Genomic DNA, 19,528 nt, shown 5'->3' with positions numbered 1-19,528 from the left:
TGGGCCTTGCTGCTAGGGGTATTTCTGTTTTTTAAATCAATAACTGTCTAATGTGAAATGCAAAGAGTATGGTTATAGGAATGCCATCACTAGTAGGCTATTTCCTCTGCTTGCTTCCTGGGCTGAAGGGAATTTATTATTTTTCTTATAAATCCAACCCAAGTTATGTATAAAACCTCTGAAAGGCAAAGATTTCTAAGGGTAGTATCTTTTATTCCAAATGCAGTTAGTCCAATAAAAGATATCACCCTAAGAAATCCCTGACCCTCACATAATTCCTGGACCATCACAGCTACATCACTTTCATACTACCATGTAAAACATGCTCATCCTGACCAGGGACATCATGAATTCAAAATCTACATCTACACTAACTGGGGAAATAAAAGGAACCATCCTGATTGTCTAATGCAATGGTGTTCAAACTTCTGGTCCCGTGGGACAGGTGAGTGGCACTGGCTGAGTCCGCAGGCCAGATCCTTCGCAGGGTTGGTGAACAAGGTTGGGCCCCATGTGCCCAGATCTGACCCCACACCACTTTGGCTCAGCCCCATGTGCCAGAATCCAGCTCTGTCCCACCCCACACATAGGATTATGCTATTTGGACATCCCACGGGGCAGAAAATTTGGTAGCAGGGGATCAGCAATTAATGCTGCCACTTCTCCTGTTGCCAAATTTTCAGACCTCTGAGAAGCCTGGTGGGCCAGATGACACAGCTCCACAGGCTAGATCTGGCCCATGAACTGTACCCCAAATCTAATGGATCTCCTGTATAACATATACCATGGAATTTTGCTGAATCAATTATTGTTTATTATTAAAGGTTTAAATACTGTTCTTGCATCCTGAACATTTAGTTCTAAACAAGGTTGCCCAAGTCAGGACATTAGAATTATGAAGCCCGGAGAATGGCCGTATGCCGAGTAGATTGTGTTTCCATATGGTTTTAATATTTGATCTTAAACTTTACAACAGAGACAATGTTTGTTACTTTGGTGGAGCTGTCATCACTGTGAAATATTCTATAGCTAGAGTTTTATTTCAGCATGGTAAGGTTTTCTTTATGGCAGGAGTGCTCAACCCCCGGCCCACAGGCCAGATCCAGCCCGTGAAGCCATGTCATTCAAGTGGCCAGGCTCCCCATGCGTCTGAAAATTTGGTCGTGGGGGAGCACTGACAGCACTAATTGCCACTCTACCGCTACCAGATTTCTGGATCTGTGGGGAGCCTAGACAGCATAGCCCTATGTGCTAGGTGGGCCATGTGGAGCTGGGGCAGTGCATGGCTGGAGCCTGGAGCATGTGACCATGCTGATGTTGTGTGGGCCCCAATCCATGCATGCAGGGCCGGGCTGGGGCAGGACAGGACTTGATCTCGACATGTGGGCCCAATCCTGTGTACCAGCCCCACAAAGGATCCACCTACACGCAGGTCCCATTCCAGTCATTCAGCCTGTGGTGCAATCGCCTACCATGGAAATCTTCAAGAGGAGACTGAATGGTCACTTTGCTGGGGTCATTTGTCCCCAGCTGTCTTTTCTGCTTGCTGCAGGGGGCTGGACCTGATGATCTTCTGAAGTCTCTTTGAATCTATGACTTTTCGATTCTGATGCCCCCTTATGTATAGTCTAAGAAGTGTTTAATTTTCATGTCTTCATCATGAAACTTTAACCTACTTTGTTTTGAGCCTTTTCTGATTTTTTCCGAATTTACCTATAAAGCTAATGTTTCACAGTAGGTTTCTAGCAGATCTAAGCTTCTTCATGGACTATCTTGTGAAGGTGGCAGAATGTCCAAGCATGAGCAGGCCGAGACAATTTATCTCCGAGTTACTTAGTCAGAGGCAAAATTTGGGAATTTTCCCAAAGAGGTCTTCTGTCATTAAAGGTTGGGCTGAGATGCCATATCCGTTTTACTCCACATTCTTGGTTTCCATTTCTGTTTTCCTGTTAATTATTTTAGTGTACATTTGATGTCTTCACGACTGTACTGAAATCGGTGGTACGTTTTCCACAAATTCTCGTTTGTACTAATGTATACAGTTCAACACTAGGTGCCAGAACAAGTGCAAGTCTCAGCCATGCCAACCCGAGCATTCAATAGCCATGTGTCTGGCCTCCCAGAAATGTCACCAGTTTGATTTGAATGTCGTATGATTTTAAAATGATACGTTCTGCATTCTTCGTGACCGTCTCCTGGTTCCCGAGCACCGAGCATCCGCTCTGGCCACATTTTCAGTCTTGATGAGCTTTGGGAACCTCCTTTTTTGAAATCTGAAAACCTAGCTGTTACCGTAACTACGTAAGGGAGGAAGCTGGGCCTTTAAGGAAAATGGCAAACCCTGGGGACCCACAAGGGCTGGCAACACTCTATTTTCAATCTAAGTCAACAAAAAAAAAACAAGCGTCTTCCTGCCCCCCCCCATATGTCTCTAGAGTGAAGCTGAGGTTGGTGGTTTGCTGCCCACAACAGGCCTCCAACCGTCTCGCCCAGGCTCTGTGCGGGGGCCGGGATTGGACTCCGCCGGTTTGGGGGCTGGCTCCAGCTCTCGCGAAGACAGTGGGAGGATGCTGATGCTGATACCGCTGCCGAAGCAGGCAGCTCGGGGGAAAGGACATCTGTGACCCGTCCCCGCGGGGACCTGTGTAGCTGCGTGGGGGAAGGGAGGCAGCCTCCGCTCCCGGCGCCCCGCGGCTCCGATCATCCCCCGCCGTGCAGCTGCGGCGGGCGCTGCTCCTGGTGCTGCAGGGCCCGGGGGCGGGCGAGGCTGGCAGTTCCGGCACGTGTGCGCGCCGGTGCCTGCGCGGGGCGGCTCGTGCCAGGGCCTGGGCGCGCGCGCGTCGCGGCCTGTCCGAGTGCAGGTGGCGGCGGCGCCGGGAGGGAGGAGGTGGGCGCTGCCCGGCCAGGTGCCGCCGCCGCGCGCAGGCACCGTCTCCATGGGAACGCGCGGCTCGGCGGCGGGGGGGCGGGAGTGAGCTCAGCTGCCGCCCCCGGGCCTGCCCCGGCCCCGCCCCCCGCCCGCGGCTCGGCCAATCCAGAGCGGCGCCCCTGCCAGCCCGGGGCTGTGCGCGCCCGGCCGGGAGGCACGGCATTGTTACCATAGGAACCGGCCGGCGCAGGGGCAGGAGGGAGTCCGCTCCCCGCTCCGCGTGCGGCCCAGCGGCTGCCGCAGCCCCCCCCCCCGACCCCCGCCTTTGTTTCGCCGGGTCCCCCGGGGCCGGCATATGGCCCCCGCCCGGCCCCGCGCCAGGTGTATGAGCGCCGCCCCACGCCCGACCTCCCCGGCTCCCGGGCTGGGACCAGCGAGGGCTCGGCCTGCGCGGCCCCGAGACTGACGCTGCGCTTTGGTGTCAAGCGGACACGAGAGGGACCTGCCGGGGCCAGGCCGGCGCGGGTGTGACAGGCCGAGGCGGTCCCCCACGGCACTGTTCAGACAGGCAGGAAGCCTGCAAGGTTCAATACGGCGCTATTCTGAGAGAAACTTGAAAGGTTAAGTATTTTGCTAGCCTATGAGATAGATGCATACAGGAGAGACTGAGAGAAACCTGCTGGCTTCAAGATTACGCTATACTGAGATGAGGTTCGATACTGTGCTATTCCGATAGACAGACAGACAGACAGACAGACAGACACACCGACCCAAGAGGTTCGATCTCGTGCTCTTCCGAGGTTCAGCACCGCACTGTCCTATCAAACAGACAGAGAGAAGTTTTCTGGCTTGAAATTCAGTGCTTTGCCCTCCACGGTTCAATCCTGTGCTAGTCTGACAGATACATGGGTTAAAGAGAGAGAGAGAGAGATACATAGGTACGAGAAACCTGTGAGGTTCAATGCTGCACTATTCTGTTAGACAGAAATTTTCTGCCTCAAAATTCAATGGTGAGCACAAGGTTCAATACCATGTTCTGATAAAACACACACACAGGTAACAGAAAAAAAACCTGCCAAGTTCATTACTACACTATTCTATTAGAGATAAATTTTCTGGCTCAAAATTCAATTGTCTGCCCTGTGCAGTTCAATACTGCACTATTTTTTGGTAGGTAGAGAAATGTTCTGGCTCAAAATTCAACGGTTTGCCCTGCACTCCAGTTGTGTTTGTGCTAACCAGATATAAATAATGGGACTTTATAGAAGAACTTGCGGCACTGATCTCTGTTCTGAAGGACAGTAAAAGCCAATAGAGAGGACTTGCGACACTAAATGCAAAAGCCTGGAATAATGCAAAAAATGGAGCCTACAACAATTAACATCCTTAATGTTCCCATAGCCATTAACCAACATGGCACAGATCCTGCTATGAAACATGCACGTTGCTCGTAAGTTAAGTGTTGTCATTGGAATCTCAGTTTTATTACCAATAGAGCCAGGGCCTGTGTGTGTGCAAGTTGCTTTTTAATCTAGGTGTGGATGGGGCCAAGTATTACGCTGGAAGATAGTGCTGTTTATTTTTCACATAATTAGATGCAGAGCAGAGTATTGCTTATCTACTGATACTTTAGGCTATGTTGTCTATTTAGCTCTTCCAATAATGGAATATAGATGTTGAATAGTGTGGGGAGAAAACCGATCCTTGACTATTGACTTTATATGGGTCCTAAAATAGTAAAGCCCAGATTACAATGGTAATATTATTCAGTGATTACTAAATTCACTGAGTCTGGCCTTGGGCATTTGAAAAGATTATCATACAAATTATTTCAACTAAGCTTAACATATTTCTACTCATGTAGTATCCAAGTTTTGTTTAGATAAATAAGATAGATAAGATATTGGTCCAGATGGCTGGTGTGGATTGAACCCAATAGATTTTCCAGTTAAGTATTTTTTTATTTCATTTTACAGTAACCTGGATTTAGAAGCCCACTAGTACATCTCCTCTTCTGTGTACAACTTAGACTGCATTTGGTTACTCACCAAAATAATATGCCTTCCAAGCAAAGATTAAAAACATTAAAGTATAGCCAGCTCAGCAGTTCAGCTAACTAATGTTACACAAGCACACTGATCCTACTGCCCATAGATGATATGCATTTGAATCTTGGCACTTGCCATTGGGTTGGAATTCAAAATTAAAAGCAGCAAGCTTCAAGGTCTACAAGTCAGGCCATGTAAGGAAAAAAAGCTCATTTCTTTACCTATTAGTATATACCAAACTGCAGTAGCAAAAGCAAAAATAACAAGCACTGAAGCCAATGTGTAGGACAACACATATCAAATAAACATGAATGCTATTATCAGACTGTGAATATGTTCAGATATAAACTGCAAAGTATACCTGAAGTGTGCGTGTGTTTGTGTGTGTAAAGATAGAAACCTTTCCGTATCTAGCAACAAATGTATTCTAGTTAACTAACAACAGGCTACCATAATAGGTATTGTAATAATGATTAAAATAATTAACACTACAACTACATGTTAAGAAACAAACTAAGCTTAGAAATAAGAGCAGCATTCATAGTTTGCAGGGAAAGCTTTCATTGAAACAAACCTTTTTAGGAAAAGAAAATTATGATCTTCCTTCCTACCTCCATATTCCAACCTGTTCTAGTGGTTAGGTAGTTGGTTCTTTCAGGTTGTTCCCTTTCTAGGTAGCACTCTATGCTGGCCTTCATAAAGTTTGCAGCTGAAGTTCAGTAGTCTAGGATATAGTTAGGCCAAATTAAAAAGGAACTTCTTCCTTGTTTTAACTCATTATTTTTATTATTATGAAATTTGCACTAGCTATTCTTCTGTACCATTCAACTTGCGCCACACTTTGCTGACCCTGCTGTCCAAGGAAGGTTCAAGCTGTAGAAAAGTAAATGCATTTGTATTTTACTTATTTTGAAGCTCTCCTTCTTCCACTCTTCCAGTTTTATTTAGAAGTAGTATTCTTCTCATTTAAAGTCATTTTAAAGAGATGGAGGATCTGAATTCCCCACAATCAAAGCTGCCAAGGTGGAAGTTGTAGAAGTGGGAGAAAAGAAAACTTTTAAAATAAAGACTGTTTTTTCTCAGTTACCCTGTCAGGAGAATCTAGCTGGGAAGGAAAAAGGATGAGATATACATATTGAAGCACATTAAAAATGGCTGTAGAGTTCAAAGGACAGAAGTCAATCAAACCTTCTCCAACTCAGGCACGCTTAACCAATCAAAACACAGGGTCACACTAAAAAGTAATAATTTATGACTATACTGTGCTTGGCTGAGACAACTGCATTTTGTTAGAGCATATTATAACCAAAGAATAAGGGCCTAATTTAAGAATGGCATAAGCTTGTGCAACATCACTGAGGCGATGGTTAGTTTTTCCATCAGAGTCCTACGTGAAATCAAAGGCTTTTGTCCCTTTACGCACTAGACAATAGCCTGTTTCACTGGAATATTTTATTGCAAGGTAGGCAGGTGAATTATAGTTACATTAAGTTCTGTATGTGATTATATTAAGATTAATGTGCATGAATCTTATTTACAATCCAATCAGCCAACATCACTCATCTATACAGTTGATCTGTTTGTGGTAAGAATGCCAATGGGTGACTTCCACCTCTGCATAGGATTCCAATATAAGGTCAACCAAAAATGTGCATATGCCTCAAAATTGGGTGCAGGAAGCTGTCCCTGTCCAGAGTGAATTTTACTGGCTGGATGCTTACAGGCAGCTTCCAGTTCCCAAAATCATTTCCTTCTTATGTCTTACTGTTTTACTTCCTTAGTTTTTCTATATGCTATATTCCACATCACTCTGGCCCTATGAAATACACTCCATAAAAGACAAATGAGTCAATATTTTACCTGGACAGGTACATCCCATTTTATTTGCCTACTTTCAAACCATGATAGATGGTAATAATTGCTAATTTATTAAACCATTTTTAAAATCATATAGGCAGATAACAGCACAGCGCAAAGTGCATAAAAAACTAAAACAGGAAAAAGAAAAATCCATAGTTACCAATAAAATTGGTAATAAAATCCATTGGAATTCTAGTTTGGGTCTTTTTTGTTTGTTTGTTTTAACTCTAACATTATAAAATATTCAGCTCATTATCTTCTGTTTAAGGAGGGATTTCCTCCTTTTCTGGAAAAAAAAAGCTTTGTTCAAACAGGAATAGCAGCAAAGCAATCTTTTAAGTCCCACTATTTTATCACCCTCTTGGCCCCAAATTTGCCATCCAGAAAGATGTGGAGAGAATAATACTGGATTCTGCTGTACTGAGGGGCAGTTAAGAAGGAAAAATGTATTATTTTAATTGGATCTGTATTACTTTTTTAATGGACATTTAACCCCTGAAAAGTTCACCTTGCATCAAACTCACCTCTCAGTTACATGTCCAAAAAAGTCAATATGGTTGAACAAGTAAAGCCAAGTAGAGAACTACCATTAACATACAGCAAATTTGCATTACGTATATGGCGCCAGAGTTTATTGCTCCTGAGCACGGTGTCTGCATGTGTGCCAGGTACCACAGCATGTTGAGCTGGGTCAGAGCAGCCCCAGCTGGTAGGGGGCCCAGGGGTCAACCTGTCAGCCAGGCCTGCTCTGACCTGGCTCATTGTGCTGCATAAGGACTGGCTGAGGCACAAGGGTGCACCAGTATGGGGCTAGCTAGCAGGCAGCCCCTGCACTGAAGCACCCTTGTGCCCCAGCCAGCTGGGTCAGCATCTAGACGTGCACTGCAGTGTATTTACAAGTACTAGCCAACTGAGAAGTTTATTAGTTTACTGTGGCCTAATAGGGCCAGATACATGAAACAGATGTTTACTGTGGAGCAAATTAGGCAACTCCACAGTAAAAGTATCTTGTAGACATGTCCCCCCTTGTTGCATCTTGTAAGAAGCAAGCTATGTATCATAAATGCATATGCTCAGTGACCTTTCTTATCAAATTACCAGGTAAAAGGCTCTACATTGTCCTCTACGAATCCTCTCTCTTCTGGATTAATTTACCACCTCTTTTTCTTCTGGATTAATTTACCACCTCTAACATTTGCCATTCTTTTCACAGTTCTGCTCTTGTTTCTTCTTTTCTTCTCAAATTGTAATAGTTAAATAGTATTTTGGTATTAGCACCAACCAAAAATGCCATCACAGTGATTATGCAGAAGAAAAGCTTAGGTGAAAATACCATGTACTGCTTTTAATCGAAAGTGGAGAAATATCTGCTTTGAGGAAAGGCTACATTGGAAACTTTCTGCCTGAGTCAGTCAGTGACATCCTGTGGACAGTCCCACACAGGATACAGCCAGAAGGTTGCGACTGACAGTGCTTACTTTTTTCAATTGCATAGAAATTGTACTTCAGGCTGTAGTGAAAATGATTCAAATCACCTACTCCGAATTTTAAGTAAAGCCAAATCATAATAATATTGAGGATTTCCTGCTAAATCAGAGTTTTAGGCAACAGTTTACAAAACTTTCAGATACAGTGACCTTATTGGTAAAATTCTAGCCTGTCATTCCCCAGAGAAGCTTAATTACAGCCTCAAGTGGAAATGGTTGAATGAGTTTCATCCCAAGCTCAAGTAGGTCATTTAATAAAAATTACCACTCCAAGTCCATACTGTACATTATTTCTGAAAAGAGCCTTTGCTTAAGGTTAAATCTGATCGATGATAGAGTTATTAACTCAAATGTCCACTACAGATAGTCTCTTATATTGACACATCCCCATGTACATGTCAGCGGTTCAAACGCTACTAGGAACCATCATTAGTCTCTTTAAGTATACATGTTCAATTGACTAGTTACACAGTTTACAAAATTTTGCCTTTAGTGGCCAGAAGGCTACATAAATATCCATAAAACTCATACCAACATAAATAGGAAAGATTTCCATTCATTAGACAAAAAATGACAACATGCATCAGGATGCTCAACCCCGTTCCCTGTGGTAAGCTTACCTAGACATTCACTTTAGTGGACCTGTTTAAGAGTTGGTCTTTAATCAGTAACATCTGCACCCTGGTCTGGACCCAAAAAACTGTGTCTTAAGGCCAACCACACAACTAGCTGCAGCTTATGTTCCGAGACAAGCCTAAACTCAAGAGTTTGGGGCTTCTGCCAGTTTTAGCCTGTCCAAGATAAAATAAAACTTGAATCACTAGCTCCTCCTTCAGCAGCAGGCTTCCTCCCTGTTGCCTATGCTCTATAATAGGACCTCCATAGTGGGCAACTCCCTGAGAATCATGATTCCTCCAAGTATTAAACTTGTACAGTGCATACCAGCCTCCTTTTAATCACTAAGCTCTAAATATCCTCTTATAAATCAACAATCCTCAGGGAATACTTTTATCAAGCTAAAGGAGCACTTGGTCCGTTTGAAGCAAATTTACGTTACAGAAAGCATCTGAACTTCATTGTCCACTGTATTGCATCATTTTTTCATCAGTGTAACACCACTTACTACAGGTTATCACAGCAGATTCTCTTGATTCAAGAGAATCAAGCCCATTATCTCTATAATCCTCCCCGCAAAGTTACAAGGTTTTCACAAGTTAAACTGGAAACTTATTTTATGAAGTTTGCTTCTAGAAGTTGCTGGAAAAAAAGGAGAACCAAGCACATTAATTGTGGACTTGGACTTTTAAACCAGATGCCTGCTCTTCATTGAGATAATGTATTTAATCATGCTAATATGCATATTGTTTTGCCTTTTGTTATGTGTGTGTACATTTATGTATATGTGTATGAAATGGAGGCATCAAGTAGTTAGTTGTATAGAGGCAATGTTGCACTGAAAATAAGATTAAAATCCCTGTTTAAGGTTTCATGATTTACATTAGTCTCTAAATCTGGTGCACTGACTCTTCAAACCAACCATACTTTCTAAGTAATGTTAATAGACAATAGTTTCTAGTTTACAAAAGTAGTACTTAAAAATGCTCCCTTTTCCAAAAAGTGGGCTTTTTCACATTTCTAGAAGTACCTCAAGCTAAACAAACACTTAACTGAAAAGTCTAAAATATCATACATACACAAAAACAACAGCTTTAATAAAGACATTTAAAAAACAAATTGTATAACACTATTAATGGAAATCTAACCCATCTACAGCCAAGAGTAGCCACCTATGTGGTTTTGATCCATTAGCTATGCCTGGTTTTTAACAGGGTTCATCTGACTTACTAGCCTCACTCCTCACAGAGCCCATTAGAAAAGGAGGCAAGGGAAATAGGGAATGGGAATTGAGAAGAGATGGATCTTTGAAGGTCTGACAGAGATGTGAAGGATAGGCAGAATAAACAAGATGTTGTAGGGTACTGGGGATTGAGGAGGGCTCTTGAGTGATGAGGGGAGTGCTTAACAGAACTGAACTGCAGCAGAAGCATACTTTGGGATAAATTATAGCCAGCCCTCAACATCACGCTAATAATGATATTGTTTCACCTTTACATGGTACTTACTCCTGTTGTATGCTGGCAGTTCATTAGTTTACAGAGCTACCAAAATATATTTTCCAAACCCATTTGTTCATCTGTGATCCTGACTGCTACAAAATAAAGCAAAAGGTACTGAAGCAATGCTCGCATTTTCAAATTGCTATAAAGTCACAAGAATGAAAGTAATTTAAAACCACATGATAACAATAACATCTCCACTTTTAATATCTAAACTATCTCTCTTTGATGCACTTCTTATATGTTAGTGTTCATAATCAAACCCACATCCCTTAAAATTAAAATGAATGGAATTCTTATAACCAAATTTTCACTCAGATCTCTCTCAATAGCAGAACAAGGAATATGTGGGGATACAACCAATTCTACTAAATCTACTAACCCTTAAAGGTCCTCAATCCTGTAATCAGAAAGCTCCATTATTCTGCTAATGGAAATCAACATACTACCAGACCTTCCTGAAGGACCAAGATCAAAGGTTCTAACCAAAGCTAACACAGTTTTGTTTCTGAAAGATTGGTTTTATGTTCCCAAGTAGGGAAAATATGAGGAGATACAGGACAATTCATACATAGGGGTAGATAGTGATTTAATTTATACAAAAGTACCTCCATTCTAGTCCATAGAGTTAAATCAGATTTACATGGTTGTAACGGATAGAAGAATCTGCCACTTGTGTTTCTGTTCCTGTAGATTTATGCACAGTATATAGGCTGTACATTGGGCCACTTATTTTTAGGCAAAAGATTGCTACCTGGAACATGGAGTTCTGACATGACATGGGACATTATCTCAGTTTAGACAACAATATCTAAACTCAGGCAGATTTTAGGATCCCCATTTTTGCCTATGAATCACACTAATAATTTTTTTTTTCTGTGTTCTCAAATTATTCATCAGGCACTAATTTTAGCTAAGCAACTAGACAGACCACAAGGAAACCCATCACAAAAATAATTTATATAGTTTTAAAAGATACTATATTAGTAATGCTGTTCATACACATAAGTGATTTTGGGTCGCAACCATTACAAGTTTATACCAATTATTGTCAGCCATTTGGCATATTTCTCAGTTTAACATGTTTATGTAATGTGTCTAGGTTAAGCATCATTTCACTGTTCTTATGAAGTGCAGTTTGGGCTTAATGAAAGAGAACATCTGACAAGAATGGCAGCAATGTGAAAAGTGGCAGTAGTGGGATGTTCACTGGACCATATATGCAAATACTTCACTCAGTGTTATCCCACTCTGGACCTAAAATGGCTGTTTTGCAGGATGCTGTTGCTTGGTGACCAAGAGTGCATCTCCTAGGCCACAGAGGGATGTGAACATTCAGAGACTGATTCGTTCCTGTTGCTCTTGAAGAAACTAAGCCAGCAAAATAGATTAAGCCTACACATATCTACATATATATTCTCCTTGCCTACATGTTTAAATTGATATTTAAAGCAGTCCTGGGATTTCAAAATGCTCACCAAAGTAGTAACAGAAAAATAGAACAAAACCTAGCAAGGATCTCACTGTCCATGGAATATGAGAAGTGGACCAAGACTTAGCTACTATAAACCTGCAAGATACCCTTGCTTCAATTAAGTCTGTGTTGTATGTCTAGTCTGTTCTGGTGCAACCTCCCAGTTGCTATCAGTCTCTCCTTCTTTCATTAGAATCAAGTAGTTAATTAGCCCCAGCCTGTCCTCTCCCCTTCTCTCTTTCCCTTTAACATAGCAGTAATGATGTCTAATTACCAGCAGCAGTGGATTATAGCACCATCAGGAGCAAATCTCTCTGGCTGACAGCAAAGATGAGCAACAAACCTTGAAGCTTCAAGGGGAGAATTCCTAACAAAGTAGTTTAATATTATTTGCTTATTTTTGACCAGCTTAGGACTCTGGAGTTAAAACTGCAATTTCATCCATGTTATGAATTCAGAGAGACTACTGCTGGCCAGAATTACCAATGGTAATTAATTTTACATTGAAATTGCTTGCACCTATGGAGAGATCAGTGATGCAAAGTTTTGTTTGTTTGTTTGTTTTAATTCTTCTAAGTTTTGATATTCAGTTGTGGCTTTCTCTATGGGCAGGATAAGATCAAGTTTGTGGCAACACTGACACAAAAATGGTGCAAGACAACAAGCATAGCCCTGAATGATCATAAATGAATAAACCCTTCAAAGTGTTATCTGGATTTGATTAAATGAATGAGAGGATGAACAATAACACTCAAGGTTGCCACCTGAAAACCTTGGCTTGCTGTGCCTAAAATATCATTTGATGTTACAGGATCAAATTTTAGGCCTATTCAGTCAATGGGATGGAGATTCTACAAATAATACATACAACAATACTCTGTGGATTATTCAGCACATAATCTACACAAACTATTTTCTCAGATAAATGCCACTCTAAAGATGTGCTTGATAACATTGCTTCCTTCTAAGAATGGAGCGTGAAGTTGGTTAAATGTGTTTAAGTGTGCATATGGGGGGGGGGGGGCGTTTGTTTTTAGTAGCTGCTAGTTATACCTGAATTCTGTGCTTATTCAGTTCTTGTTTACAGTGAAAAGCAGATTTGGGGAACCAAAATACTCAGGCAAGTAGAAGTTACCTGGAAGCTTTACCTGATCTAAGACTGCAGGGTCTGTTCCTTAATATTTTATATTTAATAAATCAAAATTATGTATACATATTTTTAGAATACATATAAATAGTATCATGGTAATTTTCTGGTCTTGCTTTTGTTATGGGACCTCTTTGGTTTTTATAATCACTAGAAATAGGTAGCTAAATATACAAGCATACACATAGTCATAGGGTTCCAAATCAAAATAAAGTAATGCCACTATGTATACCAACACTTAAATAACATTTCTAGCAAATAAACATGAGAGTGCCACCAGACACAGGGATCTGCTAAGAGAAAAAAAAAGGTTGGGGAAGGGAAATGAAGCCCTTATGGCCTAGTAAAATAATAGAAAATGTGCTAGTTGGTGCTATCATGAAAGGTCTTTGAAAGGCCCTGAACAGCTCTTCATTTTCAGAAGTCTTTTTCTTTAGTCCATCAGCTAATTTAAGTTTTACCACAAAATAAAGGAATTAGCTTGCAGTTATGAACTTGTTCTGGAAAGGAAGCCCTTAAGAATGAAAATATCTTGCTTCTTAAACTATTCAAAATATGGTGTCCCAGGAAGTGGAAGAATAAGCAGTTCATCAGTCTAAAAATCATATTTCAGTCTTAGGTAAGATTTTGATCTAGGCTTTAGTTTCAAACTTCTTTCCCAAATATGTTTGCTCTATAATAAATTCTAGGATCAAAGATTAACAACCTGCTATTGAACAGTAATATGCCTAGACCAGACCAATAGGTAGACCTAGAACCCTTTGTGAATAAAAGCAGTGGGAGGGAACATAAACACTGCTCTGAGCACATTCTCTTTCACTTTCAATTTTCATATTTTTATATGCCTTAAAAATTAATTCCACATCTATACTTCTTGACAACAAGCAGCAATGACTGGAAGGGGACAAATATAAATCAATGCATTTGGGGTACCAGCTTATTATTTCCCAAAGCAGATGCATGAACAGAATTTCTGGATTTTCCCTAACAGCATATGCCATAATTAAACCTAGGATACTTTTCTAGAAAAAAAAAACCCTTCTTTATTGTGCCAGCCAGGAGTGTATTTCATTAGACCAGAATGAGGTTTTGATGCAAGAGAAAAAAAAAATATTGCCCCTCAAGCTGAACTGCTATGGCAGAAATACAGGATTGCCCATGTTTCCCCTCTTTAGATCCCCAAATAAACACTAGACATTTCTGTCCGTGTCATCTTAAACACCTCACCTCGGGTGAGGTAGCAGCATTAAAAGAGAAGGGGGGGAGGGGGGAGAGAGGGGAAAAATGACATATTAACGAGTTCAAGATGCAAACCTACTTGTAGCCAATAGTTCCCATCTTCTTAAATAGGAAATTCTCCTGCCACCACCAAGCATAATAGCTCTTCCGCTGTTAGCCCCGCATCTAAGCGATTCAGCTGCAGCCTCTGCTAAGGGCTGCAACGCTACTGGATCGCATCGCCTGAGTTTAAGCTTTATGGCTCTGAGACTCGCGCAATCCCAGGCAGGGGAACACAAATCTCCCATTCGCTCGTATAGCAGCCTAGCTCTCTTTGTTGATCCTCCTCTGCTCGCTTCCTTTTCGCACCGCGGCACCGCTCCAGAGAGGCATCGAGGCACAATTTTCTCTGCGTCTGCGGGCTAACAATAAGAGAGCCTTGGGGAAACCCCCCCCAATAAACGCCCAGCGCCACCGCGGGCTTCGTGCCAATAAGGAGACAGCGGGCTGGATCGATCGGGATCGTCTAGGAGCGAGAAGGTGCAGCTGCAAGCCCACGCCTGGCCTGGCCTGCCTACAATGGAGGGGACGGGACAATAGCCCAGGCCGGACCCCGGCCCGCGGGGGAAGGAAGGAAGGAAGGAAGGAAGGGCAATGCAGCCGGGGTAGAGCGGAGCAAGGAACGGTGCGGCGCGGCGCGGCGGGCGGGCCCTAGCACGCGGGGAACAAGGCGGGCGCCTCTACTCACCGTGGTCTTGACCGGCACGTACAGCACTTGCTTGGCGCCGCCGTCGTCCGGGCCGCCGAGCTGGAAGCCTTTCGATTTGACCCAGAACTTGAATTTGGCGTTATCCGTGGAGCTGGACTCGGAGCCATTGAGGAGCTGCACGATGCGCTCGTATTTCTTGCGGGTCACCGTTTTGGTCTTGCCCGAGTCCCCGTAGGTCCGCAAGCACCAGTCTTGGAAGTGGCGGTACATGTCCCGCTCGCCGCTCTCCATCCTGCCGCTCCCGGCCCCGCCGCCTGCACCTGTTCACCTCGGGCTCATGAAAAATGCATCCGCCGCGGCGCTGCCAGGCGAGGCGAGGCGAGGAGAGGAGGTCCCGGTGCAAGCGGAGCCCGGCTGGGTTTTGTGCTGGGGGGATGGGCGAGGGGGGCAGCGATCAATGCAACCCTGCAACCGCGTCCTCCTTCATTTTTTCTCTCTCTCCTCTCCCCCCACCCCAAAAAAAAAAAAAAAAAAAAAAAAAAAAAAAAAAAAGGCAGTGCCGGATCCGGGAGGCGGACGGGTCTGGTGGAGGCCGGCGATCAGTGTCTAGTATTGCACGAGGCAGGACATCCCAGCGTCTCCGGCAGCGCCTGCCCAGAGGGGTTGGAGGGATAAATCATTACAATCCGAGCCCGTGGCTGGGGGCGGGGGGGAGAGAGCGCATCCAATATGGGCTCGGCTGCTGTCCCCCTCCCCGCGGCCCCGCCGGGCCAGGTGGGAAGCGCCCCCAAGCCGGGGGAGCGCCTCTGCTCCGGCCGCCTCCCAGTGCAGGATGGAGGAGGCACTGAAGGGCACATCGGGCTCTCTCTGCTTGCTCCCCCCTTTTATTCCGGGATCGCTTCGGGCATTAAGAGCTCCTGGAAAGCAAGCAAAAAAAAAAAAAGTTCTTACCTGTTATTTTCTAAGCCCGACACCTCCAGTGCACATGGCTGGGGGGATGGGGGCAGCCTTTCAGTCCCATTCAGTCTCCCTGGATTTCCCTTGCCCTTATTGCCATTGTCATTTGTGGACTTAAAAAAAAATATCCCAGCAGATGGAGGAGGGGGGAGTCCCCCTCGCACAGCCCGCGTCTCGCACACCCGGGGGCGCGGCCCCCGCCACAGCCGGGTCCTAGGGGAGGGGGCAGGTGCCCGGCCCGGCCCCGCCCGGGCACCGCCGGTGCTCGCACATGCGGGGCTCCCGGGGCTGGCGGCCCGGCCGGGAAGTTTGCCTGGAGATGCTTGAGAGAAACCTTTTGTTGCTGTTGTTTCAGAGCCCCCCAGCCCCCTCCCTTGGGCTTGGCCACAGCTTCAATGCAGGCGGCACGAGATCGCTGCGGCCGCCTGGCCCCCTGCCCCCGGCGCGGCGCGGCACGGCACAGTCCCTCCGGCCGCCCCCTGCCTCCAGCCGCCGCCTGGCTGCAGCGGGGCCGGGAGCTCCGCGCACACGCGCGTCCCGGGCGGGCGCCGCCGCCGCCGCCGCCTCCTCCCGCCGCTGCCGGGGCGGTCTTGCGGCTGCGGCCGGGCCTGACAGCGGCAGCGCGGGCTGGGCTGGGCCGGAGCGGAGCCCCGACGCCCCCCCGCCCCGCCCGGCCGCGCTCTGATTGGCCGCCGGGACAAAAGTTTCTGTGGAGACGGCGGAGCGGCGCCGTGACGGGCGGCGCTGTCCCATTTAGGGATGGATGGCGGGCGGGTGGACGGCGCAGCAAGGTGGCGCGGGGAGGCGCATCCCCATCCCCATCCCCATCCCCATCCCCAGCCAGGTGGGGGGAGGATGCGGGGGGAGGGTTTCCATGGAGACTTCTGCGGGGCTGGCCTACCCCCGCGCCACGCACACGCGGAGCAGATCAGCTGACACATCATTAGCTTAGGACCTAATTATTGCTTATTGGAGCAACAAATGAGAGCGAGCGGGGCAGCTGCGGGAGCCGGAGCTCTGCCTTTGCACCAGGCAGCGCTGGCTGGCAGTCCCGGGTGGGCTCTCATTAACTTGCCAAGCTCAAATCGCTGCACCCCCACCCGCGCGCGCGCGCGCGCGCACACACACACACGCACACGCATCCCTTCCTGCTCCCCCACCCCTGCCATGCACGGGAGGGGATGCATTTGATGCCTTGAAAAGAAACTGGCCTGTGGAGCTGGGCCTGCGCTCCCCTGCCCGAAGCGCAGCTGCAGCTGGCAGAGGGCAGTGCAGCCAGCCCGTGGAAAAACGGCACCCCTCGCAAAAGGCCCGCCTTGTTTTCATTGCATTTAGAAAAAAAGGGAATCCTCACCCGTGCGCTCGTGTATTTCTTTATTCTTGTTAGGGCCTCTAATGCCTTCCCAGTGGTGGAACAGCTCCTGACATTTCTGCGCAAAGCTTCTCACCAAGAATATCCACCCCCTCCTCCTTGGGGAACTTTGCCATGCATTGAGACTCTCCTCACAGATGAAACCTTGCACAGAGGCACCTCACCCGTGTGCAGCTGGTATCAGACACCTAGTCCAAAGGAAAGTGGGTTCTGATTTTTTTTTTATGCCTTGACCTTTCAGGTCGCACATGCAGAGAAAAGGCCCCACACGAAGCCAGGATTTCCCATCCCTGCTAGAATAAGAGATGATTAAAAATGCACCATTATTTGCTTGTTCACAAACGACACCAGGGGTAACTTCAGCGGCAATGTTTTTGTTGGTGCTGCTGATTTGTAGGCATGAAAGAGAGTTGCCCCACAATGGACGTGGGGGTGAGCAAAGGGATGGAGGGAAGAGGCTGCTGCTCTTTACTCCTGTTGACCTACGATAATGACCGTTCCTTTTGCTTGAAATGTAGGTCTCGGCTTCATCTGGTGTTTCTTTCATATCAGAAGTTGGTACGGTCTATGCTGTATTTAGGTTTTCAACAACCTCAGGCCTGTTAGAGATCAACTAAGAAAAAGGAAACTTGTGTCTCTGCAGGGAGGTACTAGTCTTTATTGTTCCCCATCTCTACTGGTTAGGCCGTTTGTGCTACATGAACATTATTTTTATTTATATGACTGCCATGCCTAGCGATTGTACAGTCACACAACAAAACAACAGGGGGACTGATGAAGGAATCCTTTGAACAGGGGCACTGATAGAAGGGATTCCCATTATCCAGACATAGTAGAGTCTCATGCTAGATAACCTATGCCAAAGCTCTTTTTAAATTAAAACTTTCACATTGGGGTTTTTTTGCCTCAGTTAAGGTTTGCTCTCTATCTTGGCTGTATCTTGTAAAGCACTAACCCCCCCCCCCCCCAATTGTCTGGGATTTACAGACAATTCACCCAACAAGAGGGAACCCAGGCATGAAGTTGGGAGTGCTGGTAATGGTACTCATGTGCCACCATTATCTTTGTCTTTGCTTTGCTGTTTTGTGTTTTGAGCAGAGGAATCTGTCATACGCACAGGTGGGCCAAGAAGAGGATGACACTTTTATAAAAGCAATACTCTAAACTGACAGCATTAGGAAGCAATGTTTTTGTTCCCAGAACTGTGGCTAGCATCATCCAGATTTGGAAAAGAATAGGCACAATGGAGAGAGAAAAATAAGACATGCAGGAAGGTCAAGAAGGCCTGTTACTTTTTCTTGGCCACTAGGCCCATAAACTATCTTGACATCCCCATTTTAACATGAGGTAACAGCTCATGTGTGTCTAGTGCAGGAGCTAGAGGAGAGGCACAACAATGGACCTCTTACTACATAGAAGAGAAAAGCAGGAAATAGAAAACCTCCCTGAACCCTTGTTCAGAAGGCTTTCCAGCAAGTAACATTATTTTGGCATGACATTATGTCCATGTTTGAAAAAAGGTCATAATATAGGTTGGACAGAACTGCTGAACTAGACTGTGACATAATTGTTCTCAACACCAACCTCCTGCTGGGGGTCTCTCAGTTATTTCCACATCATGCTGATACCATGTTATGCTTGACATTGAAGCAAGCTCACAGAGCAATGGAGGAAAGAAAAAATACAGCATATATACAGGTGATGCAAATTTAACGTGTAACATTCCACATTAAAGTGAACTGGGGAACTGCAGCTTGTGGAAAAATAAGGCTGTGCCCAGGAGTACAGCTTCCGACGGGGATCCTGTAAAAAGGCCTCGTCCTGTTCTTACCAGAGACAGACTTTCACTAACTTCAGTAGAAGCAAGCTTAGGTCTGAAGGGGACAATAATACCTTTAAATGAGGGAAATAATGGAATGGGCAGCAAATCCACACAAGCCAGGCCAGGCTGAACAATAGAGTTGTATGGAGAGTGTAACCCACCACAGACTTTTATCCAAAGGGTTTTGTTTCTATATTTGATTTTACTCTTAGGTTTTGTGATTCATGTACAGCATTAGGTGCAATGTATAATAATTATATTATTTATTATTTGCTTGGCAGTAAGTCCTTGGAGTCCTGGCCCATGATGGGGCTCCTTTGTACTAGGCACTGAATAAACCATACTTAAAACAGACCCTGCCACTAAGAGTTTACAATATAAGTAATATGACTGTTAGAGCCTGTGGTTCCGTTTTATTACTGATATATAATAAATTATATGTACATTT

General features: G+C 45.1%; 1 protein-coding gene across 3 annotated transcripts in view; it reads right to left on the bottom strand.

Annotated features, from left to right (window-relative positions):
- NOL4 (nucleolar protein 4) overlaps positions 1-16,457 on the bottom strand; it is a 292,716-nt gene extending 276,259 nt beyond the window's left edge. The window contains exon 1 of one of the 3 annotated variants that reach the window (XM_006267299.3): positions 14,969-16,457. In XM_006267299.3, the coding sequence (XP_006267361.1) occupies positions 14,969-15,220 (252 nt within the window). In that variant the 5' untranslated portion in view covers positions 15,221-16,457. Of the gene's footprint in view, positions 1-14,320; positions 14,789-14,968 lie in introns of those variants that run through there. The other 2 variants (XM_006267300.3, XM_019498702.2) reach the window with 2 other exon arrangements.
- Between the last annotated feature and the right edge of the window lie 3,071 nt (positions 16,458-19,528).

This window comes from Alligator mississippiensis, chromosome 3, assembly GCF_030867095.1.
Source record: "Alligator mississippiensis isolate rAllMis1 chromosome 3, rAllMis1, whole genome shotgun sequence".
Taxonomy (NCBI): domain Eukaryota; kingdom Metazoa; phylum Chordata; order Crocodylia; family Alligatoridae; genus Alligator; species Alligator mississippiensis.
Note: the sequence above shows the minus strand (reverse complement) of the source record. Positions and strands in the feature narration are given on the sequence as shown.